Genomic DNA, 27444 nt, shown 5'->3' with positions numbered 1-27444 from the left:
CTCAACATGTCTTGAAGTTCTCCAGAGGCCTGGTAATCAACTAATCATGTGATTGAGGTGTGTTGACCCAGGGTGATATCTAAGACCTGCAGGACACCGGCCCTCAAAGCCTGGAGTTGCCCAGCCCTGCTTAAGAATAATTCTGAATGAACAATGAACCGTGGTAAGAAATTGTTCGATGCGCACGTTGCAATGCGTAATTCTGCCTGTGAACCCAGCTGATACCTTAGTTCAATCCAGCTTACGTTTTATGTCAACCTTTCGCTTTACATGAATAGGCTACAAGCCCCTTTATCTTTACATCTTTATCTTTACAAGCCCCTTTATATTTATCTTCTGTCCCGTGTAGAGGACACTAGGTCTTCCTTGATAACAGAATGATGTGATATGATTATGCTGTTTTGATTTTTGTGTGGATTTCTTTTTAAATGTATTTTCATTTCATGAGCACTACAACAGTTAGATGAACACATCTGAATGCTGAAACGTTTTTTAAGCAAATAACTTCCCATAGTGAAGCCTTTTGATTCAAAAAAGAAGTTGAGAGCTCAGAGGGAGACATCCTAGCGTCAGAGTAGCCTGGGGGAAAGTGGCTGAAGTGTATTATGGATAGTAAGAATTATTTAAGCTGGAATTTGAAGTTGTGGGAACAAAAACATCAGGTCAGACTTCTCCAAAGGCAGCTGTCCATCCCCTGAATTTCCTCAAAGCAGTTTAAATGGGGATCCAAAAGACGCTTGCTTCCAAACTGGGAGCGCTTTTAGCCTCACGTGTATAGAAGATAATGCGAGGAGAGCAGGGATCTCAAGTCTCAGATGCAAGGAAAGTAAAGGCGGTCCAAAATGGACCAAGTACCTGCTCCAGTGTATACATAAGCCTTATTTATTTATAGTCACAAGATCAAAAATATCCAGATTCTGGTTAGCAAGAAAAACGACCTTAATGACTATGAACGAACATATTTCCACACTATTTATTCTCAAGCTAGTTAAACACTAGATGGGCCTTGGATTTATAACCCTTGATTTATAAGTAGCCCAGGAGAGGTGCTATGGCATCTATTAGAGAAAATATTTTTGTCCCCTCCAAATAATTAATATGTATCAACATTACCAAAACTAAAACTTAAATGAAAATGTATCTAACCACAGTCTGTGGTTAGATACAAAAAAGTTTGTTTAAAGAGACCACAGAAGATGGTAGATGCACATTTATTAAACAGTAGCTATATCACAGTTCACACGTCTTTGTCTATGGGAATAACTAATAGCCTTGAATAGAATAGGTAATAGTCATATTGGGGGACCCTCTATCTTAAGCTTTAATTGTTACAGATTTGGCAGCAGTATTTGTACATGTAGAAGTGCTGGTAGTAGAAACACTACATTTATTAAAGAAAGAGTTCATAGCAGTTGTATTAAACAGTGTAAAATAATGCAAAATATCTCGTGTACTTTCAGCTTTTATCACATTAATTCTAAATGTGCAGTAAAGTGCATGAAAGTCTTTTATACCCCACCACCGCTGTCCATGTAAGAGTGCAGAATCAATATCCCAGTATGCTCCAAACCACAGAGACAACCAGGCTTGGAGCGATATTAACACACTTCCATCTGTTATGTGATGCAGAGCAGAAGCATTTTACCATCACAGAGTCAACAACGCCTGGTAAAGCGTTGAGGTAGTAAACATTCATAATGACTGAAGTTTTCAGAGTAAAAAAAGCACACCTGGGCTGAGACATTAGTTTAACCAAACTTGAGGTTTAATCTGAAGTTCTGTTAAGTTTCAATACCAAAATAAGCTAAATTTGTCCCCCTGCTAAGTAAAACTGAGATTAGTCATTTTTTAAGTTTGTTCTTTCATATTTCCTTTGCCTGTCTGTGTGTGGAGCGCTCCTTCTATTTTGTGATTTGTTTATATCTTGATGCTTCTTACAGATAGAAACGCTCCATGTCCAGAAATTCCTCAAAGGAATTTCATTAAAGCACAAATAGATTAATTCAAAATCGCTAGCAATTACAAGGGATTCCACAAGAAAGTGTGGGAGTTCAAAGTTCAGTAAATGCATGCAAATTGAAGGTGTTCAGCTGTGTAACAGGTATAGGTTCGAGTGTAGGCCTATACGTAATCCTTGGGACGAGATCGAAGTGATGTCTCTCTCTTCAGCTAGCACAATGCAACATGAGCATGACATCCAAATACCTACTAATGAGGTGATGAGATAAGAACAGCTTGTACATCATGTAGTCAAGCTTTTATCATTGGCAGCCTCTGTGAAAGCAATGGTCTCCAGATCCAAATCAGATTGGCTGGATATTAATCTTAGTACCATTGATGTTAAGTTAGACTCTTTTTCTCCAATTGATCTTTCTGAGTTAACTTCAATAATTACTTCCTCCAAACCATCAACCTGTCTTTTAGACCCCATTCCTACAAAACTGCTCAAAGAAGTCCTGCCATTAATTAATTCTTCGATCTTAAATATGATCAACCTATCTCTAATAATCGGCTATGTACCACAGGCCTTCAAGCTGGCTGTAGTTAAACCTTTACTCAAAAAGCATCTCTAGACCCAGCAGTCTTAGCTAATTATAGGCCAATCTCCAACCTTCCTTTCATATCAAAAATTCTTGAAAGAGTAGTTGTCAAACAGCTAACAGATCATCTGCAGAGGAATGGTTTATTTGAAGAGTTTCAGTCAGGTTTCAGAGCTCATCACAGCACAGAAACAGCTTTAGTGAAGGTTACAAATGATCTCCTTATGGCCTCTGACAGTGGACTCATCTCTGTGCTTGTCCTGCTAGACCTTAGTGCAGCGTTCTATACTGTTGACCATAATATCCTATTAGAGCGATTAGAACATGCTGTAGGTATTACAGGTACTGCACTGCAGTGGTTTGTATCATATCTATCTAATAGACTCCAATTTGTGCATGTAAATGGAGAGTCCTCTTCACACACTGAGGTTAATTATGGAGTTCCACAGGGTTCAGTGCTAGGACCAATTCTGTTTACATTATACATGCTTCCCTTAGGCAGCATCATTAGAAGACATAGCATACATTTTCACTGCTATTCAGATGACACCCAGCTCTATCTGTCAATGATTTCTAGGCGCAGCCAAGTGGCGGAGGGCTTTCGCTTTGGTGGCCTCAGAATCTCATCTCTGATTTTTGCGGATGATGTGGTTCTGTTGGCTTCATCGGGTGAGGGCCTCCAGCTCGCACTGGAACGGTTCGCAGCCGAGTGTGAAGCAGCGGGAATGAGGATCAGCACCTCCAAATCTGAGGCCTGAGAAAAGGGTGGAGTGCCCACTCCGGGTCGGGGATGAGTTCCTGCCCCAAGTGGAGGAGTTCAAGTATCTCGGGGTCTTGTTCGCGAGTGATGGGAGAAGGGAGCCGGAGATCGACAGACGGATTGGGGCTGCAGCTGCAGTAATGCGGACGCTACACTGGTCCGTCGTGGTGAAGAGGGAGCTGAGTGTAAAAGCGAAGCTCTCAATTTACTGGTCGATCTACGTCCCTACCCTCACCTATGGCCACGAGCTGTGGGTAGTGACCGAAAGAACGAGATCGCGGATACAAGCGGCAGAAATGAGCTTCCTCCGAAGGGTGGCTGGCCTCTCCCTTAGAGATAGGGTGAGAAGTTCGGCCATCCGGGAGGGGCTCAGAGTAGAGCCGCTGCTGCTCCACATCGAAAGGAGCCAACTGAGGTGGTTCGGGCATCTGACAAGGATGCCCCCTGGGCGCCTCCTGGGTGAGGTGTTCCAGGCATGTCCCACCGGGAGGAGGCCCCGGGGCAGACCCAGGACACGCTGGAGAGATTATATCTCTCGGCTGGCCTGGGAACGCCTTGGTGTTCCCCCGGATAAGCTGGAGGAGGTGGCTGGGGAGAGGGAGGTCTGGGCCTCTTTGCTTAGGCTGCTGCCCCCGCGACCTGGCCCCGGATAAAGCGGATGAGGATGGATGGATGGATGGATGGATAGACGTAGGCTGCCGGGGGATTCCCATGATGCATTGAGTTTTTCCTTTCCAGTCACCTTTCTCACTCACTATGTGTTAACAGACCTCTCTGCATTGAATCATATCTGTTATTAACCTCTGTCTCTCTTCCACAGCATGTCTTTTATCCTGTCTTCCTTCTCTCACCCCAACCGGTCGCAGCAGATGGCCCCGCCCCTCCCTGAGCCTGGTTCTGCTGGAGGTTTCTTCCTGTTAAAAGGGAGTTTTTCCTTCCCACTGTCGCCAAAGTGCTTGCTCATAGGGGGTCATATGATTGTTGGGTTTTTCTCTGTATCTATGAAGCGTCTTGAGGCGACTTTTGTTGTGATTTGGCGCTATATAAATAAAATTGAATTGAAAAATTTAATTGAATCAATTGCACATCTGAAGACACTGAAAATTGAAGTTTTGTCTTGACAGATCTCAAGAATTGCGCAAAGGAAGTTTAACGATGACATTCCTTTGGGTCAAGCATGCCTCTGGTGCTGTAGCATCTGCCCTTTTACAAACTGGGATCAACTTGGTTACACTTTTTTTTCACATATACGAGGAGCAGAGCTGTTGATTCCGCTATTAGCAGACACGGGGCTGTTACCGTGACGGTACCAAAACCAGATCAAACTGGTATGTTGCCTCTAGGCAAACTCTGGCTTGTGCATAAACATATCTGTGAGTTACACTGATTAAATCATCAAGCGATGGAATTTCTTCCTGCTGAGCTGCATATCTTTAAGAAACATTTGTTCAAACAGCCAGCAGTTGGTTTCTTTATTGAACCAGCCAAATATGTTTATCCCCACTGATACCCAGTCAAGAAACAGAACGGCATCCTTTGATTTATTTAGCACTTAATTAATCTGAAATGTACCAGACTTTTACATCTAGGAAGTGTCTGGGCTTCTCAAGGTTTTCTTGTCTTTTGTTCTTGCCTTCTCTCACTTCTCTTTTTCCCTTGCTCTAAGGTGGAGGTGATCAGCCTACACTCCTGTTCCTCATCATGTCATGACCTAAAAGCATTTAGGGACAGCTTGTTTAAATTAAGGCTCTCTGATGATAGCTGAAATCTGTGGTGTGTTAAAGTCCTTCTCCTTAGAAAATTCTTCTCGTCAGCTGAAGAGCTCTCTCCTTGTGGATATTATAGGTCATCAGCTAATCAGTAGGTTGGTGGTTTGATCCCTGTGGTCCAGTCTGCATGCCAATCCGTGATTCTGCATAATGAGGCCCTATAAGTGCATTTGAAGCAAAACTTTTTGTAGCCTTGGGATGTTAATTATATTTTTTTAACGTACCTTTGCTTCTTATATCTGCTATATTTTTTTCAGCCAACTATAGGTGTGTTTCTTTGCACGCAATATGTCTGCAAGGGTACTGATTTCCTGTGTTAAAACCACCAAGAGAGATTATAGATTATAGAGATAATTTCAGTTTGCTCAGCGGCACGCCAAAGTTTTCTGTATAAAGTTTAAAAAAAAAAAACAAGGCAAAACATGTTTGTGGCACCACCTGCTCTTCTTCCTGAGAAAATCTAAAGATCGAAATTGAAAGTCTCCTCTTTGTATATATATATATATCTTTAGTATCACGGAAAATGTTAATATTACAGCAGGTGTTTCCATTTGTAACTGTGACCTTCATATGATGGCAACTAAAAAAAGTTGTTTGTGCGGTGCTTCAGGTTGATATCCACATCATGACTAAATACGTACCATTACTTTGGGCGTAAGTGCTAGATGTTTAAATAAGGGCTGTCCGACTAAACCAGGGTCATGTAAGTGTCATGTTTTGTCATTTAAATGTTTATGTATGACTTCACCTTTTCCAAAGCTTTCCAGTGGGCCATGTTGGGAGTCTTTGGCAGGCTGGATCTGGCCCCCAAGCCTCATGTTTGACAAGTTGTGTTAAATGTATTGAGTGTGAGCTTACAGCTTTCTTTTTCTGCAAATAAGATCACTGCAGTCTCGTATCTCACAACAAACTTCAGACTGTGGCAGCAGGAAGTGGACACTGATAACACCACTTCCACAGTAACCTCACTTGAAATATGTCAACATTTTGCCGTCATTAAGTAACATTTGCTCTTCCTGTCTTTCTTGTTGTTTTCCATAACTCAAGGAACTTGTACAGCTTTTCAGTTAAGACTAGTGCATGCAAACACATTTGTTCTGTCACCCCACCAGCCATCTGGAAGTTGTTTAACTTCTAAGTTTAAAAACTAAACTTGATGAAACAATACAGAAACTGAAGTTTCCTGTTATAATTATCGGTCATTGCTTTTGAACACAAACCAGATGGGCTTGTAAAGCAAAACAAAATGAGATTACAAACAAGGACCATTCTTAAAAACTGCAAAAAGTTACAAATTATTCTGTAGTATAACTTTTTTTAATAGTCACACAGGCTGGAGGCTCTACTCTCCAATTCAAAAATCACAAAAATTATACAAAAAGTATAAAAATAATCACAACAGACAAAATACTTTTTCAGTAGTCGGTCTGTTTAACTAAACATTAACCCCAGTTGTCTGTGTCCTGCTTTGAGCATTTCGATCTATTTTCCCGACCGGACCGTATCACTGTAGCTCCTTAAAGACGAGCAGTTAGAAAAAAAGCTCCAGGAAAAATGCATGATGGACCGGCAGGTCGAGTCTTTGTGGGATTTCGGCCATTGAGAGCACGTCTTCGGTCATGAGGAAGGCGATGGGCCCGACGCGGGTCCACACACACTTCTCACACAGCGGCCCGCCTTGAGACAACCCATCGGTCTGCAGGAGGGCAAAAGTAGAAACAAGAATTAAATAATATTCTTATATTATAATATTATCCTTTACATCAAAGAAGGGTCTTACACATCGCATCTGCTGTCGGCACATGATGAAGGCTGAGCCTGGGGTGATGCAGTTGGGACAGTTTGCGATGGAGCATGGGAGAGGCTGGTCGCTCTTCAGTAGGGAACTGGGCATCTCTGACCTAAAAAAGTACTCCTAGAGATAACAGTGAGAAATGGCAGACAGTTTCATTTATATGGATAAAACCGCCTGGAATACAAGGAGCAGGACATTTGATAGACAGTCTGGGAGCGCGCACGCTAAAAACCAAACCTATGAGCCAGATCCAGCCCACCCGTGTCACCCAGCTGTTGCTGTGATGTGCACTGATACTCGTAAAGCATAAACCATGTCAAACTACATGTGGCACAACTTTTAGCTTTTGAGTTTCACAAGGCTGAACATGAAAAGAATCGTCTATGTACAAGAACAAAACGAATAGATGCCCATAGTAACAGTAGCTGGTCTTAGTGACTCAGCTATAAGGTGGCCGTTCTGACAATAGTTTTACATTTGGCTGGAGTCAGCGTCACTGCTGGCAGCATGATATGATACCTAGAACCTACAGAGGTTGCACAGGTAGTCTCACATCATTATCTTTCATTGCCAAAAGGTTTGCAGTGTCTCCCAGCACAGTCTAAGAGAATGGAGAAGATTCCAGCAGACAGGCAGTTACTTCAGTCTCAGACCAATCTAAAACAGACTTCGTGAGGGTGGCCTAAGGACCCAACATCCTCTACTGGGCCCTGTGTTCACTGCCTGGCATTGGTATTTGTCATATGATATCAGAATTGGCAGTTCTACCACTGATGCCCTGTGAGATAACAACAGGTTCACCGTGAGCACATGTAACAGACGTGAAAGGGTCTGGAGAAGCCATGGAGAGCATTATGCTGCCTGTAACATTGTTCAGTATGACCAGTTTGGTAGTGGATCAGTGATGGTCTGGGAAGCATATCCATCGAGGGACGCACAGACCTCTACAGGTTAGGCAAAAGCACCCTGACTCCCATTAGGTATCGAGATGAAGTTCTTGGTGAGACCCTACGGTGGTGCAGTGGGTGCAGTTCGTCCTCCAGATGAATACTGAAATTACCGTGGTAACAACACTCCATGAAAAAGAAACAATACAGGGCCCATAAGTTTAGGTAGTAATTTATAGACAGAGAAGTGAAAGCCACTTGAGAAAACACAGGAAGTATAAAAGCAGAGCAAACATGATCAGCTATTTCTGTTTCTTCTTGCTTCAGGGAGATTCCTTCACTGTTTAAAGCTGCTATCGTATTGGAATCTGTTTCCTTAACCATCACACGTATATATAAAATCCTTAAACCATCTAGGAGGAGACAGAGGGTAAACTGTAAACGTAAACTGCACTTGCGATGGCAGCATTAACTTCATTGCTGTTGTGTTACCAAAGTTTCAAACTCTGTGTGCACTTTTTTTTTTTCAAAAAAAAAAAAAAAAAACTGAGGTGAAGGTGTCATTACCACATACCCCTCCCCAAACAGAATCCAACAACCACCCAAGAAGCAAAAAGAAAAGACAACAACAGCAGACTATTATGGCCATGCAATTTCCCCACCACTCCTTTTAGAGTGTGCGTTTTAAACTGTGTTTGGCTTTCTGCAAAAACTGATCTCCCAACATCTGTACACCGACTGGGCTGTATTTACAATGGGAAAACTTTATCGTGGAGTTCAGGCAACAGTCTATGTTTACAAAAGATAATCAAAGCTTGATAAAACCTCCCTAAACAGAAAACGTTTTAGTTTAGCTGTACTGGAAATATAAGGGGCTGAAAATCAAAGTCCTTTGAGTCACTGGAAATGCTAATTAACAAATACAGTGCTTTCAAAATACATCAGATCAATGAGAAAAAAAAAATCATACTGGATATCTATACTGATATGGGAACAAAATATAATAATCGTTCCACAGACGATGCCATATCTCACCTGCTCCACACATCCCTGAGTCACCTGGACACTGGCAGAGGGAATTATGTTAGGATGCTGTTCGTGGACTACAGTTCAGCATTCAACACAATAATTCCCTCTAAGCTTTTCACCAAGTTGACGGATCTAGGACTCAGCTCATCACTGTGTCAGTGGATCCTCAACTTCCTCACAGACAGACCCCAATCAGTGAGGGTAGGAAAACAAGTCTCCCCCTCCATCTCACTCAGCACTGGAGTGCCTCAGGGCTGTGTTTTAAGCCCCCTGCTGTACTCACTGTACACTTATGACTGTGTAGCCACATCCGACACCACCTCCATTGTCAAGTTTGCTGACGACACTGCTGTTGTGGGCCTGATCTCCGACAACATCGAGACGGCCTACCTGGAGGAGATTAGGAACCTGGAGACCTGGTGCCAGGAGAATAACCTCCTCCTAAACATCAGCAAGACTAAGGAGCTGATCGTGGACTTCACTACAAAGCAGGCGAGGAATTACAAACCCCTCATCATCAGTGGCACGCCAGTGGAGAGAGTGGACAATTTCCGATACCTGGGTGTCCACATCACTCAGGACCTGTCATGGTCCTGTCACATCAACACCCTGGTTAAGAAAGCCCATCAGCGTCTCTTCTTCCTCAGAAGACTTAGAGACTTCCATCTGCCACTGAAGGTGCTCAAGAACTTCTACTCCTGCACCATCGAGAGCGTCCTGACGTCAAACATCTGCACCTGGTTTGGGAACAGCACCAAGCAGGACAGACGAGATCTGCAAAGGGTGGTGCGCTCGGCAGAACGCATCATTCAATCAGAGCTCCCTGACCTGCTGTCCATCTACACCAAGCGGTGCAAGTCCAAAGCTAGGAAGATTATGATGGACCTCTCCCATCCCAACAATGGACTCTTCTCACTGTTGAGGTCTGGGAAGCGCTTCCGCTCCCTTAAGGCCAAAACAGAGAGAATGAAGAGGAGCTTCTTCCCCCAGGCTATTCGGGGCCTGAACCAGGTGTAGGACTGGACTCTCCCAACACGTCACTATAAGACTGGACTCTCACACACGTCACCACACGCACCACCACACATTTCCTATAATCCTATAATTCCTATAATTTATAATCCTTATCTTTATAATCTCTTCTGCTATTTGCACATTCTTTACTGTAAATTCCTAAGTTAATTTGTAAATTTTTGTAGTAAATTGTAAATATTGTAAAACTTTTCTTCTGTCATTTAATGGTCGGGCATTGTACAGCTACAAGCATTTCACCCCCATGTCATACTGTGTATGGTTGTGTGTGTGTGACAAATAAAATTTGAATTTGAATTTGAATTTGAAAATAACAAAAGGATGTCACATCATTTGATGGAAATGAAAATGATCATCCCACAGAGGGCTGAATTTAAAGACACCTTGAAAATCAAAGTGAAGAAAATGATGCTGCAGGCTGTTTCAATTTGCACCACCAAACCAGCCACGTTTGATGATGAAGCACAGTGTTCTCCATGGCTTCTCCACACCCTTTCACGCTTGTAACAACCCTCCTAGAAATCTCCTCCATGCTCTTCAGACTGTGCTGGGAGACACAGCAAACCTTCTGGCAAAGACATGCATTGATGTCCCATGTGAAAGAGTTGGACTACCTGTGCAACCTCTGTAGGGCCCAGGTACCTCCTCATGCTGACCCTAGCTTAGCTAAATGCTAAACTAGTGGAGAAACAGTCAGAAAAAAAGATGAGGAAAAACTTTCAGTGTCCAGCAAGTCATGTCTTTTTTTCCTCTGACAAAAGGGAAACACTGAGCACCTTCTTATATTATATTTTGTATTGAGGAAAGGGTGATTAGTGTTTGTATATACTGTCAAACAGTGATCACTGTCAAGAAGTGGTATTAAAAAAAGATTTTTTTTTTTAAATTGTTGGCACAGCTGCCTGTTATAGCAGTCGCTGTTCTACTTCACTGCTTTTTTATTTATTTTTTTTATTTTCACACTGAAAGATCTGCTGCCTGGAATAAATCCTGTAATCAGCTTGGGTCGTCTTCCAGATCCTGAAAGGAGTGACCCATCTGAATATCTTGTACTTACGTACAGATTTTAAGAAATCGCTCAGAAAGACATGACCAAATTTTGTAAATCTACAATTCTCCATTTAATTTTCCCAATTCTTGTTTTTGGAAGTCATTAAAAATATCTGCTGTGTAATCATTCCACCTTGGAAAAAGAATAGTTCAAAGAAATCCCCCCAAAAAGACCCACATAATTATGACAGTCATGCCCATGATGAGTGTATGGAAACTTCCAGCACAACTGTGTTTGTTTCATGGAGCTGGAGCTGCATTTAAATTTCCCCGGCCACATTCTGTACCTGGCTTTGGGGTTTTTCAGTCCGGAAGGCAGCAGAGGGATTGATGCATTTTTGGACTGAAAGTCATGCGAACCTGGTCATGTTACTGCAAAGAAATACTTCTTTGTCCTGAATACTGTACTGCCACGTGTAAAATGTGCTGAAAAGTAATTTTTGGAGGAAATTCTGTCTTTGAATCATAATGGAAAACACATGGATCCAAACCACCCTCAGTGCCACTTACTGGAAATTACGGGACACACAGTAAGGGAGAAGCAGCATTGCAGTAATCTGAAACTAGGAAGTCAACGACACTGTGTGGCTTGAAGCGTCAATAGGCGAAAGGGTTGGCTGGGCGGGTCCCGAGTTGAGAGCAAGGGGCAGCTTTTTTTCGTTCTTTAAATTTTCTCATTTCTTAATTCTTTTAAATGTGCTCCAGGTTGTGTTTAATGCTGTAACTGCTGTCACAGTCATTTCTCAAGGTTTGGTTTAAATGAAGTGCATCTATTCTCATGACCGTGTTGTTTTGATGCCATTATGAGGTTTACATGTGAAGGCGTTACTGAAACTGCACAGCAATAGGATAAGAAGTGAGATGCACAGTGAGAGTTTCGTACCCCAGCCATTGTGATGATGCGGCGGATGTTTTTTGTGATGATGAGAGTCGTTTTGGCACGAGTGACAGCCACGTACAGCAGGTTCCACTCATCGTCAGGAATTTTAGCTGTGTGTCGGGGGGAGAAACAACAACAGTTAAACAACATTCCCGCTTTCAGGTAGAAATCATCCTCCTTACTAGACGTGCTTCATGCCACTCGTGATAAAAAGGTCCAAGAAAAAAACAACAACAACCCAAAAAACATAACATACCAAATGAGAATTCAGGACTGTGGCGCAGGTTGTGCTTAGAACAGGGAACCTTGACAAAGTCATCAGTGACCATCACGGTGTCAAACTCCAGACCTTTAGACTTATGGACAGTTCCAACTATGAAGTCTGGAAGGAGAGCCAGAACACAGAGCGGAAAAACAACACTCATTAAAAGAAAGACTCCATCCTCCAGACAATTAAAGTCATCTAATCCTGAAAGAAAAAAGAGAGGCAAAAGAAAAGATGTTCCAGCTCATGTGAACATCTCCATAACAATAAAATAAATAGTCTATAGTTGCTGATGGTGAGGTTTGAGAGACAAAGACTGTCACTGAGTAAGAAGACGACGAGTCCCCTGCTTTTTTTCTCTTGCTTCACTTCCTGGTGCTTGTTCCAATTTCAACAAATCAGCATCAAATTAAATAAAAAATTATTAAACACATAGAAAATTATTGAGTGTCGGCAGTGGTTATAGTGATGGCTGTCATCCATGTCATTTAAGCCCCTGGCATGACGCATGAAGTCATCACGAGAAGATTTATAGACTATAAGGTTAATGTGAATGAGTCAGCAAAGGGATTTGGAATCATCTTCAAATTATTTAGAACAAATCCACTGTATTTTACTGTGATGGAGTCTGTACTGACCACCCCAACACAACAAACCAGGGTAGAAGTTTTTATTGGATGCAGATTCATATTTCAGGAGCTTTCACATGTACATGCAGTTAAAGAAAGGAACTGTGCAGAACTGACTGAAATCAAAGGTGCAGCAGGACAAAATAAGAGCTGGGAGTCAGTTTGCCAGTTTAAAAAAAAAAAAAAAAAGAAAAACATGAAAGGATCCATCCTGCCTTCTGTCAACCATTCAGGCTGTGTCTTGATTCATGCTCAGTCATCCAGATAAGTAAATCCCAAAGAAGATTCTGTTCTTCTGGACGTAGCGTTTTCAGTGCGAGAAACGTTTCTTCACTCATCCAAGTGACTGCAACTGTACTTTTTATAAGATTGGGGAAACCCGCAGTGAGCTGAGACTGAAGAAGTCACTTGGATGAGTGACAAAACGTTTCTCGCACTGAAAACGCTACGTCCAGATTAGAGATGGACCGATCCGATATTACGTATCGGTATCGGTCCGATACTGACCTAAATTACTGGATCGGATATCGGAGAAAAATAAAAAATGTAATCCGATCCATTAAATATCACGAAAGCACCTGGCAAAACTTGCAACACGCCGTAACTCACCTCAGAACGTTAGCAGTCGGAGCAGTATGCATCACGTGATAGAGCAGCTGTGGCATGCCGGACCTGTCGGTGGTCTGGATAGCATGTGGAGATTCGCTAGCAACCCGGCATTTCATCTCCGACAAAGTTATCCCCGAGAGAAGTAAAGCAAGTGTGTAAGTCCATCTCTGAATGTTTGTAAAGCATTCCCACGTTAAGCTTAACAAGCGACTGCCTCTCGCTCTCCGGCTGCTACTTCAATCGTGAAACTGCTTAAATGATCAGCTGATCGGCTTTTCTGTCGCGAGTCCGTGTCTCTTGTTTGTTTTTGGCCCACTTTGCACCAGAAAGAGGAAACCAGCGGCTGAACAACAGCAGAACGTTTAAGCTTGATCAGCTGTTGTTAGAATTTATTTAATATTACTTTCTACACCAGGATCTTTTTCTACGTAGCTGACGCTGGTAACTGTGCAGGGGCGGATCTAGCAAAGTTTAGCCAGGGGGGCCGATAGGGCATGAACAGGGAAAAGGGGGCACAAAGACATACTTTTCTTTCTTATTCTCATTTAAAATGTCGAGCTTTTAATAAATAATTATCTGACACCCAAAGTTTTAATTTGATGTAAAATGAATAGAAGTCAATTACTGTATATAGTAACTATTACGTCTAATATATATACCCTAGTAAGCTATAGTACTTTTTCCTTTGGGAAGGTACCATCTGTGCAGTCTGCAATTTTGTTGAAGAAAGATGTTGAATCTATTTAATATTTCTTGAAAAATAATTGATTTCTGTGCATTTTTTTTCACACTGCATCAAATTAAGGTTGATTACGTCAATTAAGCATCATGAGGTGGAGTGTGAGGGGTGGTTCCCTATTTTTTATTTATTTCTTTTTGTTGTTGCTGGGAGTTGGAACCCTATTAGTTAGGTTGCTTAATATTTACGCTAAGTACTCTTTAAAATACCAGAATAGGGAGGATGGTGTAGGTCTAAGTTTATTAGATTGATCAGTATTGCTGAACTATGAAATATTTTTTTTGTATACAGGTATAACAGAATAGCTTTAGTGTAGTTGTTGTTTTAAACTTGAGTATGAACTTGCAGACTTGCAAAATGCAGCAAGATATTTTAAAAAACAGTTTTGTTGATTAAAAAACACTATATCGGATTCATATCGGTATCGGCAGATATCCAAATTTATGATATCGGTATCGGTATCGGACATAAAAAAGTGGTATCGTGCCATCTCTAGTCCAGATGAATAGAATAAACTTTTGTGCATTGAGGCTGTGGGTACTGGTAGTGTAGTGATATAGGGAGGATTTTCTTGACACACCTTTGGGTCCATTATCAACAACTGAGCATTGTTTAAACATGACAACCACATGAAAGAAGTCCCAATGTACCCATCAGAAAACGGGTACATTGTGTCCTCCAAATCTGAGGTCATAGTCCTCAGCCGGAAAAGGGTGCAGCGCCCACTCCAGGTTAGGGACGAGTTTCTGCCCCAAGTGGAGGAGTTTAAATATCTCAGGGTCTTGTTCACGAATGATGAAGAAGAGAGCGGGAGTTCGACAGACGGATTGGTGCTGCAGCTGCAGTGATGCTGATGCTGTACCGGTCCATCATGGTGAAGAAAGAGCTGAGTGTAAAAGCGAAGCTCTCAATTTACTGGTCGATCTACGTCACTAACAGGAGATTCACATCATGTATGTGCAGCTGACAAATCTGAAGCAAGTCTGTGATTATGTTATGTCATCATGAAACAAAAACTGAAGTGGAACTGGAAGCAGAGCTTTCAAATGGACAGCAAACACAAGCAAATTCAAGAATAGCTAAAAATGAAGTAATGGATGTTTATGCTCCACCAAAGTAAAAAAAAAAAAAAAAGTCTGAATTCCCCAGAAATGCTGTGCAAACATTTGAATCTGGCTGCATGCAAAAATCTGAAGGGGATTTTTTATGAGTGTGGTTAAAATAGCACCATGTAGAAAGCAGAAGTTGTCTTTTTTCCTCCCACGACACGATATTCCTCACTATTGTAGTTACATCGTATCCTACTACATTCTAAACGGAAATACAAAATCCAGTTTTTCAGTGAATGTAAAACCTAAAGAAACAAGCAAGAATCAGGAAAAAAACTGAGCTGCCGTTTCTTCATTTTTCAGCAAACACAAAATTATTTTAACTTCTAAAATCAATCCCGCTTTTGATACCCAAAAAGACATTTGCCATCCTTATTTGAGGAAAGGAATAAGTGTTTCTATCTTGGCCAGGTCTCCCTTGAAAAAGAGGTTTTTAATCTCAATGAGATCTTCCTGGTTAAATAAAGGTTAAAAAAAATTAATTAAATTCTTTTTAGTAACTGAAGTCACTTTATTAAGTTATTGTTTTTCCAGGCTTCTTTGTGGATAATGCAGTGTGTGTGTGTGTGTGTGTGTGTGTGTGTACCTGCATTGCATAAGTCGTTTTCAGAACAGGCCTTCAGTCTTGACACCAGCTCGGGGATTCGTTTCCGATACTTTTCCACGATGGTCACCTTTGCTTGGAGTTCATTATCTTCTGTTTGTTCAACATATTTTTTGAAAGCAAAGAAGGGATTCTCACTTCGACGAGAGGCGAACGAGCGGATCAGGGGGTCCCTGATGTCTGAAAGCAGAGAAAGTTCAACATTAGTGTCCGAAGTTTGAGTTCTTTGAAACGCTGTTTTTCCTTTTTTTACTTCATTTGTAAAACTAGAGCAATAACACAGCACAGAACAACGGAAATAAAGAGATTATTAAATATGTCCTGATCGTGGTTAAAAGGAGGAGTATGAATAAGGTTGATTATCACTGCAGGGTTATGGACTTCGTGGACATCTTTAATATTTGGATCATAATCAGAGGAAAGATGTTACCTCATGGATCTTTGAATACCTGAACTTCCAAAACACATTTGGGAACTTTTCATGAGTTTTTTAAACAAACAGTAAATGAAAGTGCTTGAGAACCGGACTCCCCACCAAATCTTTTGAACTGAACAAAACTTTTCAGATGAGAAGTGAAACATCTTTGGAAACCTAAAAAATGAATCCCATTACCTTCAAGTTAAGCGCCTGACCTGGATGACTGAACCTACACAAACAAAGCTGTTGAAAGCACTAAAAGCCTTTTACCTAAAGGAAATAAATTATAATTACAGAATAAAAACTTTATTTTCATGGGCCAGAGATACACTTTGTTATTTACTTTTTTTTTCTTCCCCTAAACAAAGCAACAATATGATTATTAGGATTTTGAAAGTTGCTGCTAAACAGCCACCTTCAGTCCCCACAATCTAACAGTGGCTGGTAAGATATGTTCGGCTCTGGTATCAATGGCAAGCTATAGAGCCACTCCAATCAGAAGATGGAGCAGATGGTCTACAAAGTGGTCAATGCAGTTTGAAAGAGAGCAGATGGATTAAAACATGCATACAATTTATTTATTTGGCAAAGCAAATATACCACAAATATACTCCTGTCACAATAGTCTCATGCTATGAGAAATGCTATATTCCATTGCTGTGTATCATTTTATTCTTACAGTGAGGTCTTCGTTCTCCTTCTTGGAGCTGCTGCCCTGTTTGCTGCAGCAGGTGCCATACATCCATGATACGGTCCAGCCCGATGTTCTTTATATCCTGAGGGAAAATATCAATATCAGGTACTGATTTCTAAACGTTACATACATTGATAACAAACAATAAAGTCTTCATTTTTGATCAAATTTAACCCGCAACGTAACGCATCCCTTCGTATAATTATATGTGGATACACACTCACGCCAATGAAGTGGAGCCTGCAGCTGGGATTTGCATCTGTAAGTCGAACGGCTTCACTAAACACGCCAAAATTGCACCTAGATAAGATGGCTGTCTTCCCTCGGCTTTGGCATGCACCTGCCCCCACAGCCTCAACGACTCTGTCTGCAGCATTGTCACACACCCCGCCTACAGAATAAATAAAACAGTCAAAATCAATTATGCTCAAGTCTTTAAAAAACTGAAACTGGTTCTGAAAAACCACATATTTTTTCATTTTTAGGAAGAGTTTACCCTTCTGGTTTCCTCCGACAAGAATTTTCTGAACTCCCTTGCAAACTTTGAGGATGGTGGCACCCACATAGGCGATCTCAGCACCAAATCGAAAGCTCTGGACAACATAAATGGCATGAAGGTTTAATAATAGGAGCAAAAAGATTATACATGCTTGATCCTTTTTTTTAATAAAGACATTTAGAATTTACAGTTGAATAGCAGGGGAAAGTATAACTGCAAACTTTATAACATGCTTCAATACAATTTTATTTATACAGCACCAAATCACAACAACAGTCACCATTTGAAGGTAAAGACCCTACAATAACACAGAGAAAGCCCCAATAATCATACGACATGAGCAAGTACTTGGCGACAGTGGGAAGGAAAAACTCCCTTTTAACAAGAAGAAACCTCTGGCAGAACCAGGCTCGGGGAGGGGCGGCCATCTGCTGTGACCGATTTATTTAGGGTGAGAGGAGGAAAAGATGCACACGAGGCAGTTGTCTTCCTGCTTGCAGGTGTCAGTCAGCTACTTGACACACGCCAACATAAGCAGGTTAAGTGAAGATAACATGCTACTTGAAACTGATAGCAGTTTTTCCTAGTGACATCATAATTCCTGCTGGAATATTTGGAAGAATCAGCCCAAGTGAAGCTGCAATCTCCCACGTTTAAGCTGAATGAGTGAGATGGTCACATGTCCTTTAATCTTCTTCAACTGCAACCTGATGTGCATTGTAACTGCTGATGTGCATGACTATGAGCTACTAGCTAATATTAGCTACTACTAGATTTAAGGTTTTAACTTTTCCTTGGAACTCCAAACTGACTGACAACATGCCGAAGGAAACTGCCGGTGTGGTCGCACTGTGCTAAAATGGAAAACGGATGGCCAAAAAGCTGAGTTTAAGCTTTATTTACATGTCACAAGACTGTATCTGATGCCTCCTCTTTCATATAAACAGATCCCAAATTCAACAGTTCAACTCTTCTGGGACAGCTTTCTACAAGATGTAGGAGTGTGTTTATGGGAACAAAAACATTCTTTTTGATGATTATTCCAAAAGCACATTTGAGGTCCAGACTGTTCCTGCAAAGTTTGGAGCATGAAGTTGTGCAACATGTTTTGGTATGCTGAAGCGTTAAGGGTACCTTTCAGTGGAACTAAGGGGCTAATCCAACGCTTTGCATTCCGCTTGATGATGCAAGGCTTGAATGCAGCTGCTCAGGCATGAAGCTCTATACCCACCGCTCTTGAGCTAATCGGAAGCTTACATGAACTTTGGAGGTCTGCGGCGATTGATTTTTCAGAAAGCCTCTGCACACTATGGGCCTCGGCACCTGCTGACCTCGTTCTGTGATTTTATGCGGCCTACCATCTCATGGCTGTGTCGCTGTCATTCTCAATCGTTTCCCCTTTGTTATAATATCACTAACATCTGACTGTGGAATATTTAGTAGCGAGGAGCATGTGGCATCTATCACGGTACCACACTGGAATTCACTGAGCTCTTGAGAGCGATTCTATCACAAATGTTTATAGAAGCAGTCTGCATGCCTGGGTGATTTTATCCACCTGTGGTCATGGAAGTGACTGGAACACCTGAATTCAATGATGTAGATGGGTGAGTGAATACTTTTGGCAGTATAGTGCATCTTTCTTCTTTTGCTGTATTTGTCAACTTTGACACATCTGATGCATTTTCTGTCCACGTTTACCACGGTGTGTTTGGGTAGTTGTGTGTACCTGGGTGAGGTAATAGATGTGGGTGTGTTCAACAACATTCAAGGCATTAACAGCTCCTCTGAAGGTGTAGATCTGCTGATGAGGATCGCCAACCAGGATTTTCCCACAGCTCTGAGACAGCAGCACATCCATGATGGCTGAAACAAAACAAACAACAGTCAGTGGACAACATGAAAGCATAAAAGCTGAGCTAAATCATCAAGGATTTGCTTTTCTGCAAACATGTGAGCCTGTGGGAGTATTTCAGTACCGGGAGTGCAGTCCTGGGCTTCATCAATGAAAAGAGCATTGTATGCACCCGACAAGCAAGGCTTTGGGTCTTGGAGCTGCCATAACTTTAGGTAACCTGGGAATGAAATGTTCCAGGGATCCTCCATCATTTCTTTACACAACGTAGTAAACATAATTATATTTCTTCATTTCACAGTTGGCGTACCATCGTGGGTCATGTAATAGGCATCTTTTGACTTCTCATTCAGATCCTTCATTTTTTTCCAGATTCTCTGTGCATCACGGACGACCAACTGAAACAAGGATTTCATGATAACACAAAACACACTTTAGATGTAGCTTCATAATAATTTACTTCATAGGTACAGCGCCGATCTTTTATATACTTTAAAACGTTTATACCAGTTTTTCATCATGATCTATATCCTTGCGGAAGTTGTTTTTAGTCACACGAGAGTTGGGAACATGTCTTATTGTGATGGTTTCATCTGTAGAAGCCATAAAGGCATTGAGGGTTGTCATAACCACTTTGGCCTTGGTGAAGCCACCGCGGCCTTTGGGCAGAACAGAACTGATGGCGAAAGCCTTCATGTTAAAGGTCAGCTTGTCACGGAATTTGTATCTGAAAGGGAGAGAAGAGAGCACGATAGTATTAAAACGAAGGCCTGCCATCACGAGCATCTGAGAACTCTGATTCTCACCTCTTCCCTACGTCATTATAGGCCAACGAGTGGACGGTCTTGCAGTCCACGTTCCTGGGGAAGCGGCGGCGTGCCTCCGAAGCCACAGAATTGTTGAAGGCCACATAAAGGAAGCGAAGGTCCGGCCGCTGCTCAGCGTACTTCACTAGTGTGGTAGTCTTCCCAGTACCTGTGTCACACAGCACTGACCTTTAATGAAGCTACGACACAAAGACCCGTCATCTGCAAATGTAGCCTACATCACACAAGCTGCACTGATGACAAAAGATTCATATTTTACATCTATGTTCCCTACGGGCTGACGGCATCTTTATACCACTGTCTGCTGCAGAACCTTAAAGAGACCGGAGGTAAAAGGGCTCATTTCAGGCTAAAAGGCTTCATGTAATCATGTAATGCTCCTCCAGGGCAATCCCACAGCTATAACATAAAGAAATGAGCGTATAAAAATGAGCATATTAGACCCATTTTACCAAGGTGTTATAAAGGAGAAAGAGCGCCCCCTGGTGATGTCTCAAATCCTATAGCATTAAACGTATTTAGTGCAGACAGTACACGCAATGGGAACGAATGGGAAAAGTTAATAAAAATGGATATTGCAGTGTTGTTCTTCTATAAACATTCAATCCACTGGCCAGTGACACATACTCTGGCTGGCCTAAAAGATTCATGTAAGGGCACTGTCTCCAATTCCACTTCCTTACTGTACCTGCAAATGCTATTATCTTAACCACGTGGTCATCCTGAATATTGTGGCTGAGGATCTGCTGCTGTTCTTGCGTGAGGTGGATCTGGGGCCGCCTAGCAGAGACACCAGAAACAAACAAAAAAAGTGCTAAAACTCCTCAAGCATCAGTCCAGCTCTAATTATTTAAATGTCTGCTGAATATTACATATACAAGTTCAGAAAAAAGAAAATCACACTGGCTGTTAGTTTATTATGTGAATAAGCAAAAATCAATCAGAAAAAAATGGTCTCCAGTGAATTAGTTTGGCCTGCAGTTTGAATCCCTCTTAAGACAGTTAAACAAACATCATGAGCTGAAACATGATTAGATCCAGAAAAAAAAAAGAAAAGGACTGAACCTCCATCAAGGAAGGTTTAAGCAACTTGCAAGTAATTATGACGGTATAAGGGGAGGAGGACTCGCTCTTTATGTAAACAACCGCTGGTGTTCCTCTAGTCACGTTAAGGTGAGGACGGCTGTGCGTAATAAACATACTGAACTGTTAGCAATTGGTCTTCGACCATATTATCTACCGTGAGAGTTTTCCCTCGTCATAATCATCATTGTTTACTCCCCTGGGCAGGGCTGATCACAACCTTGTCCACCTCCAGCCCTTTTACAAACCTATCATCCCGAGGCAACCTGCAGTCACAAAAATTGTTATAAGATGGACAAGGAAGACAGAAGAGACTCTGCAGGGCTGCTTTGAGGCAACGGACTGGGATGTTCTCTGTAATGCTCATGGGGACAATTTTGACAATCTGACTGGCTGTGTTACAGACTATAGCAACTTCTGTGCGGAAAATGTGGTTCCCAAAAAAAAAAAAAACATTCATTGCTTCCCCAACAATAAACCTTGTTACCCAAGGTAACATCAAAGCTACGCTAAACAAGAAAAAGAGATTTTTCAGAAACTGTGACAAAGAACAGTTGAAATGTGTGCAGAAGGAGCTTAAAGCCAAGACTGCTGAGGGAAACAAGTCCCTCAGAAGAAAGCTGGAAAGCAAACTCCAAGAAAACAATACCAGGGAGGTGTGGAAGGGAATGTGGGCCATTACTGGCCTGAGACAAAAGAGGTGTGTGGATGGATGGGGATGTTGAATGCGCAATCAACCTAAATCTGCACTTCAATAGGTTTGACTGCCCTGCATCTCCTGTCCCCACACCCAGCTCTTCCCATCTTCTCCATCCCTCCCCCCCCCCCCCCCCAGCTCTTCCCATCTTCTCCATCCCTCCCTCCCCCCCCCCACCCCAGCTCTTCCCATCTTCTCCATCCCCCCCCCCCCCCCCTCCTGCTCCCTCAGCCTGTCTCTCTTTGTCCCTCTCAGCAGATGACATCAAAGGGGAACTGTGCATACTCCACTTCAGCAAAGCTGCTGGCCTTGATAGTGTCTGTTCCAGGGCCCTCAGGTGCTGTGCTGCCCAGCTGTCTAGAGCTCTATATCAGATCTTTAACATGAGTCTGAAACTGCAGAGGGTCCCATCACTCTGGAAGACATCCTGCCTGGTTCCTGTCCCCAAAAAGATCAACCCGTCGATCCCCAGTGACTACAAGCCAGTGGCTCTGACCTCACACGTCATGAAGACGTTGGAGAGACTCACCTGCATCTGCTGGTGGAGCCCTGGCTGAACTCCTTAAAGTTTGCTTATCAACCCCGTATCGCCATGGAGGACGCCATCACCTACCTGCTGCACCAGGCTTATTCTCATCTGGACATTGTTGAGAGCATTGTGAGGGTCATGTTCTTCGAATGCTTTTAACACGATCAGTCCATCACTGCTGGGCAATAAGCTCAAGAAAATGCAGGTGGATGCATCAACGGTAGCTTGGATTACGGACTATTTAACAAATTGACCACAGCATGTCTGGCTGAAGAGCTGCCACTTGAATAACATCCTAAGCAGCACGGCAGTGCCACAGGGACTGTCCTATCACCATTCCTCTTTACCCTCTACATGTCTGACTTCAGGTACAAGTCTCAGTCATGTCATGTGCAGAAAGGAGGAGGAATACAACAGTGTGGTGGACAGCTTTGTTGTGTGGTGTGAGCTAAATCATTTCCAACTTAACATCGCAAAGACAAAGGAACTGATTGTCGACTTTAGGAAGCATGCTCCTCCTCCTACCCCTGTAACCATCAGAGGGGCTGTTGTGGAGGTAGTTGAGGACTACCGGTACCTGGGGGTACACACTGACTGTAAACTGGACGGTCCAAGAACACAGAAGCTGTCTTCAAGAAAGGCCAGAGCTGGCTTTTCCTACTGATGCAGCTTAGGTCCTTTAATGTTTGTAGGAAAATATTTACCAAGTTCTATCACTCTGTGGTAGAGAATGTTGTGTTCTTTGCAGCTTTGTGCTGCGGCAGTGGGGTGAAGACAGCTGATAGCAACAGGCTGAACAAGGCTGGTTCTGTCCTGGGTGTCAGACTGAGAACCCGATGGAGGTGTCTGAGAGGAGAATGCTAGAAAAGTGTCTCAGTATCATGGACAACCCTTCTACGCCTCCATGATGGGCCATCGGAGCACACGTAGGAAAAAAAAACAAACAAAAAAAAAACTCATCGCCTCTGAATGCAGAACTGACCACCACAGGAAATCCTTCCTGCCGGTGGCAATAAGACTGTACAACTCTTCTTTCATCGGTAGATGATTTTCTAGGATTAATATGATTGTATTTTGTTCTCACTCAGATTGTGCAATATTATTCACCTGTATGTTACTGAATGTTTGTTTCATCCCCCCATCATATGCTGCTACTCTCTTTATTCATTGCACTAACATTATGTCACTTGTCATAATTACTTGTAGTAATAGTTATGTTATTTTATCTGCGCTCATTTTTTCTCTTGTTGCATTGAGCATGTTTGCGACAAAAGAATTTCCCTCGGGATAAACAAAGTTCTTCTTATCTTAATCGGTTAATGGGCTTCACCTAATGAGAGTTTACCAGAGCTGACTGAAACTGCTGAGAATTAAAGGATCAGTTGGAATAAATTCTTGCAACAACAAGAGAAACGCTTCAAATCACATACAGAAAGAAAGCTTGCTGAGCCGCTCTTATTCAGTCTTCTCAAAGTATTGAATAAAATATCGATATTTAGCGTCCCTGTATCGGTATTACAGAGCTAACATATTTTGACCTCACCTGCTCTGTGGAGAGTTGACAGGGAACGGGCTATTCTCCATCAGGTGGAGGACATAGTAAATGTTGTAATGCAACCTGAGCAGGCAGAAAAAAGAAAAACAAACAGTGTGACGAATGATGAGAACAGAAATCTGGATTGCTACTCGTTATTCATCTTACCTGTTACTGACAGTGACTTTGTTCCTTTCTAAAGCGAGCAGCATCATGGCCATGTGGCAGAGGTACTCTGTGATGGCCGAGTGTGACATGCAGCCCGTGAGCAGAGACACTAAGGCCTGCACATCACCAACACCCTCACTCAGGATCAGTATGACAGCCATGGCTGCATATGGGTTAGGACCCTGGAAATCAGATCCATTGTGGACACACTTTAAAACTCAGATTGTCTCTATATGATCACATGGCATTTTTTATGTATTAATGAGTGAGTCATACAGTAATTCCAAGGTTAAAGTGCTTCTGAACATCAGAAATACGCAGTCTGATGGAGGCCTCAGCTTGAGGGAAAAGGCGATGTTTCTTTACACGCTCCAGAACGTCATCTGGCCTCAAGCGCTCTCCAACCTTATGCTGAGCCATTAAACTGATAATAAAGACAACACACACAAACACACAGAGTGACCTTTTAAAAATGAGAAATTGATATCAAATTCCAGTCTCACACACACACACACACAATGTGAGATCAGCTTATTTACACTTTTTTTTTTTTTTTTTTACAGTGAGGGTGGCCACAGCAACTCGTATACAGGAGAGACTTGCATCACTTCCCAAACCAACCTTCCCAGTCAGATCAAAAACAGTCATATTGGAATCATATTAACCAGAAATACATGAATAATTTTCTGCAGTTCTAGGCGAGACTTCATGTGGTGGATATTTTACAAGAACTTCAACTGTTTTGTAATTTTTCTTATTAAAGAAAGAGTAACTTACACAACTAGCTTTCGTATGCTGTGCTCTGAAGGTGCTGGCCCTGTTATACCGCTGTTCCTCAGGATGGAGCAGATCTCCATCTCTGTATGCCTCTCTCTCATCATGTAGCGATAGTATTGTTTCTTGAAAGGCACAAACTGTGAAGAGAAGCACATCCAACATGACTTTGACATTTCGCTCCACGTGCTCATTTTGCGATTGTTGTTTGGTGTCATCTTACCGTGCTGTCCTGGACGATGTTCCTCCAGCGATGGCAAACGAGCCTGACATTGAGGTACAGGTCCTGGGCAGGTAGGAGGCACAGCACCTCTCTCAGCACCTCCTCTGGAAGGTCGTCCATGCAGCCCTGGGGTTTCAGCAAGCCGCTTCTGCTGCCCAGGAGCCCAAAGTGGGCATCGGGAAGGGCCTCCACCTCCTCTTCTTCATTATCAATGTCACACTGGTCAAATTCATCATCATTCCCAAACATCTCAGCCGTCATTCCCTCCAGATAATCCACTTGCTGCTCTTCCTTCACCTTAGACTGCGGCATCATCTCAACAGCCAACAGGCTGGCATCGTCAATCTCCTCCTCCTCGCCTGCCTCAGGCTCTGGCATCATCACAGCAGCTAAAAGACTGTCATCGATCTCCTCCTCCTCTGTTACCCTGAGCTGTGGTGCCAAAGGTACAGCCAACAGGCTGATATCGTCATCCTCATCCTCCTCTTCTTCTGCAGCTCTTGGCTCTTCCTTGGAGGTGGAAGGCAGGGAGGATTTGTGCGGACTGGAGCTGAGGACTCTCGCCACAGAAAAAAATTCATTGATACCCTTCTGTCTCCCAGAAGGACTTCCTGTGGCAGGTGCTAAGAGAAAAAGGACAAAGATTTATAATCTGATTCTTTAGACTTTTTGTCAAAAGGCAAAAAATACATCCATAAATCATTGGTTTAGTTTAGTAAGGTTGTCTGTTGTGTTCTTTCATTTCTTTTGGTGTCACTGAGCTGCTAAGTGTTGATTTATCAAATTCTAAGGTCTTTGCCGATCTCTGATAGTTTTATTGGTGGTTTTCAGCCTTATTTGCTCCAACATATCTTTGGGTCTCATATTTAAAATTGCATTAAATTTACAGTTAAATGCAGTGCACTTCAATCAGAGCTTGACTGCTGGGTTTACAGTCCACTACAAAAACTGTGTCTTCCTCCTAAAGACATGACACAAAGAAGCTGGGGTGGCTGTAGCTCACGTGGTAGAGCAGGTCATCTGTTAAGCAGTCAGCACTTAACAGTTATTGATTGGGTGAATTAATTAGTTGTATAAAGCACTTTGAGTGCTCATATAGAGTTGTAAAGTGCTATATAAGAACCAGTCCATTTAACATTTACCAAGTCACATGCTCAGTGTTCCACACTGTAATAAAAGCTTTACACCACATTACCAAACTTTGGCCGCTTAGTGGGTGTCCTGGGGTAAAGCCCCCGGTTCGGATCACGGTTGCCCATCCTCTGGTTAAAGGTGTGAGGCCGGGTGAGGACTGCTCTTTGTCCCAGTCCATCACAGTCTTCTGCATTCAGGTGCCTCCTCTTGGCCTTTCCTAGGAAACCACACAACATCCAGCCGTGGCAGAACAATTCAAATCACAGTACTGGGATTATCCTGCATGCAGGGTAAGCCTTTCCTTAGATTTCAGCCTACAATTGTTTGCTAACTAGTTTACCATTAAAGATTATATTCAGTTTTGTGGGATAAAACAAGGCAACAAGTCTAAAAAATCTCGTTAAAACTTTATTTTTCGTATACGTGCATTTCAAAAGTAGTACATGAGTACATACAGTGTACTTAGCTTTAAATCCTGAACTTACCTTTAACAGACACCTCCATTTTCTGCTGCTACACCTACAATCTTTCAGTAACAAAGCCCCATAATTTCACGTAAAGTCTTTACACACGAACAGCCTCTGAAAATACACCCAAGCTAACGTCCACAAACGATCACTGCTAGCCCGTGTGTGCCTGCTAACATTAGCGGTACTTCTCCCAGAAGTACTGCTAATGCAAAAACTACTTTAAAAACGCGACTGCTCCTAAATGTAAGCGGACTAATTTAACGTTAACAGGGATTCATTGGAGAAAACGTTCATGTATGTTTTTGTTTTCGAGGAAAGCTTCTGAAGTTGCAGGTCTGGTGTAATTGGTCGGTTTGTTCTTCTTTGAATCTCAAACCAACTTGAAAGGCGCATCATCGCCACCTACTGGAAAGCTGAAATTCGCATTTTGCGACATCGAGCTAAGTTCCAGTTTTTCAATGGCTTGATCCAGATGCTACAAAGTTTTTGCAAAAGTGAGCAAGAACGATTAATGTAATCAATTTAAAAAACGATTAAATAAAATATAAAAGATTATCCTCCCATTTAAATGACAAACTGATTTGATTAGTAGACCCTTAACATAACAGACAGAACTCTGTTTGGCTTACAGGGCTCATTTACACATTCCCATATCTTATTTGAAATGGCAGCCATGTTTCTTATGAGCATTTACAACTGTAACAGCAAAAGAATAAAAATAATAATAATTTAAAAAAAAAAAATGCATCATAATAGTTCGATGTTGATTAAAGTGAGCACTCTAAGCATTTGCCTTCAAATCATTTTTTGTTCCACAAATTTCTTCACCAAAGCAGTAAAAA

At 42.2% G+C, this 27444-nt stretch overlaps 1 protein-coding gene across 1 annotated transcript; it reads right to left on the bottom strand.

The window, feature by feature from the left end:
- Window positions 1-6364: 6364 nt before the first annotated feature.
- Window positions 6365-27418, bottom strand: fbh1 (F-box DNA helicase 1). Its single transcript, XM_085251230.1, has 21 exons — window positions 26618-27418; window positions 26194-26349; window positions 24999-25621; window positions 24779-24915; window positions 24278-24425; window positions 24002-24183; window positions 23843-23917; window positions 20679-20770; window positions 19970-20138; window positions 19671-19890; window positions 19474-19561; window positions 19288-19383; window positions 19038-19174; window positions 17306-17402; window positions 17034-17200; window positions 16795-16891; window positions 15680-15877; window positions 11999-12124; window positions 11746-11852; window positions 6850-6984; window positions 6365-6765 (listed from the first exon to the last, which is right to left on the bottom strand). Exons 1-21 carry the CDS (start codon window positions 26634-26636, stop codon window positions 6601-6603), a joined length of 3234 nt encoding a protein of 1077 aa, XP_085107356.1. The 5' UTR covers window positions 26637-27418; the 3' UTR covers window positions 6365-6600.
- Window positions 27419-27444: the final 26 nt, after the last annotated feature.

Source organism: Mchenga conophoros, linkage group LG17 (genome assembly GCF_057382185.1).
Source record: "Mchenga conophoros isolate Kocher_MC1m ecotype Shallow Benthic linkage group LG17, M_conophoros_male_GT1.1, whole genome shotgun sequence".
Classification (NCBI taxonomy): domain Eukaryota; kingdom Metazoa; phylum Chordata; class Actinopteri; order Cichliformes; family Cichlidae; genus Mchenga; species Mchenga conophoros.
Note: the sequence above shows the minus strand (reverse complement) of the source record. Positions and strands in the feature narration are given on the sequence as shown.

Excerpts from the sequence above, each read along its gene's own strand:
- fbh1 (XM_085251230.1), bottom strand. Across the intron at positions 24,184-24,277 it reads ACTTTAACCTTGGAATTACT|GGTCCTAACCCATATGCAGC; the intron begins GTATGACTCACT and ends TCTGATTTCCAG. Across the intron at positions 6,985-11,745 it reads GCATCATCACAATGGCTGGG|GAGTACTTTTTTAGGTCAGA; the intron begins GTACGAAACTCT and ends TGTTATCTCTAG.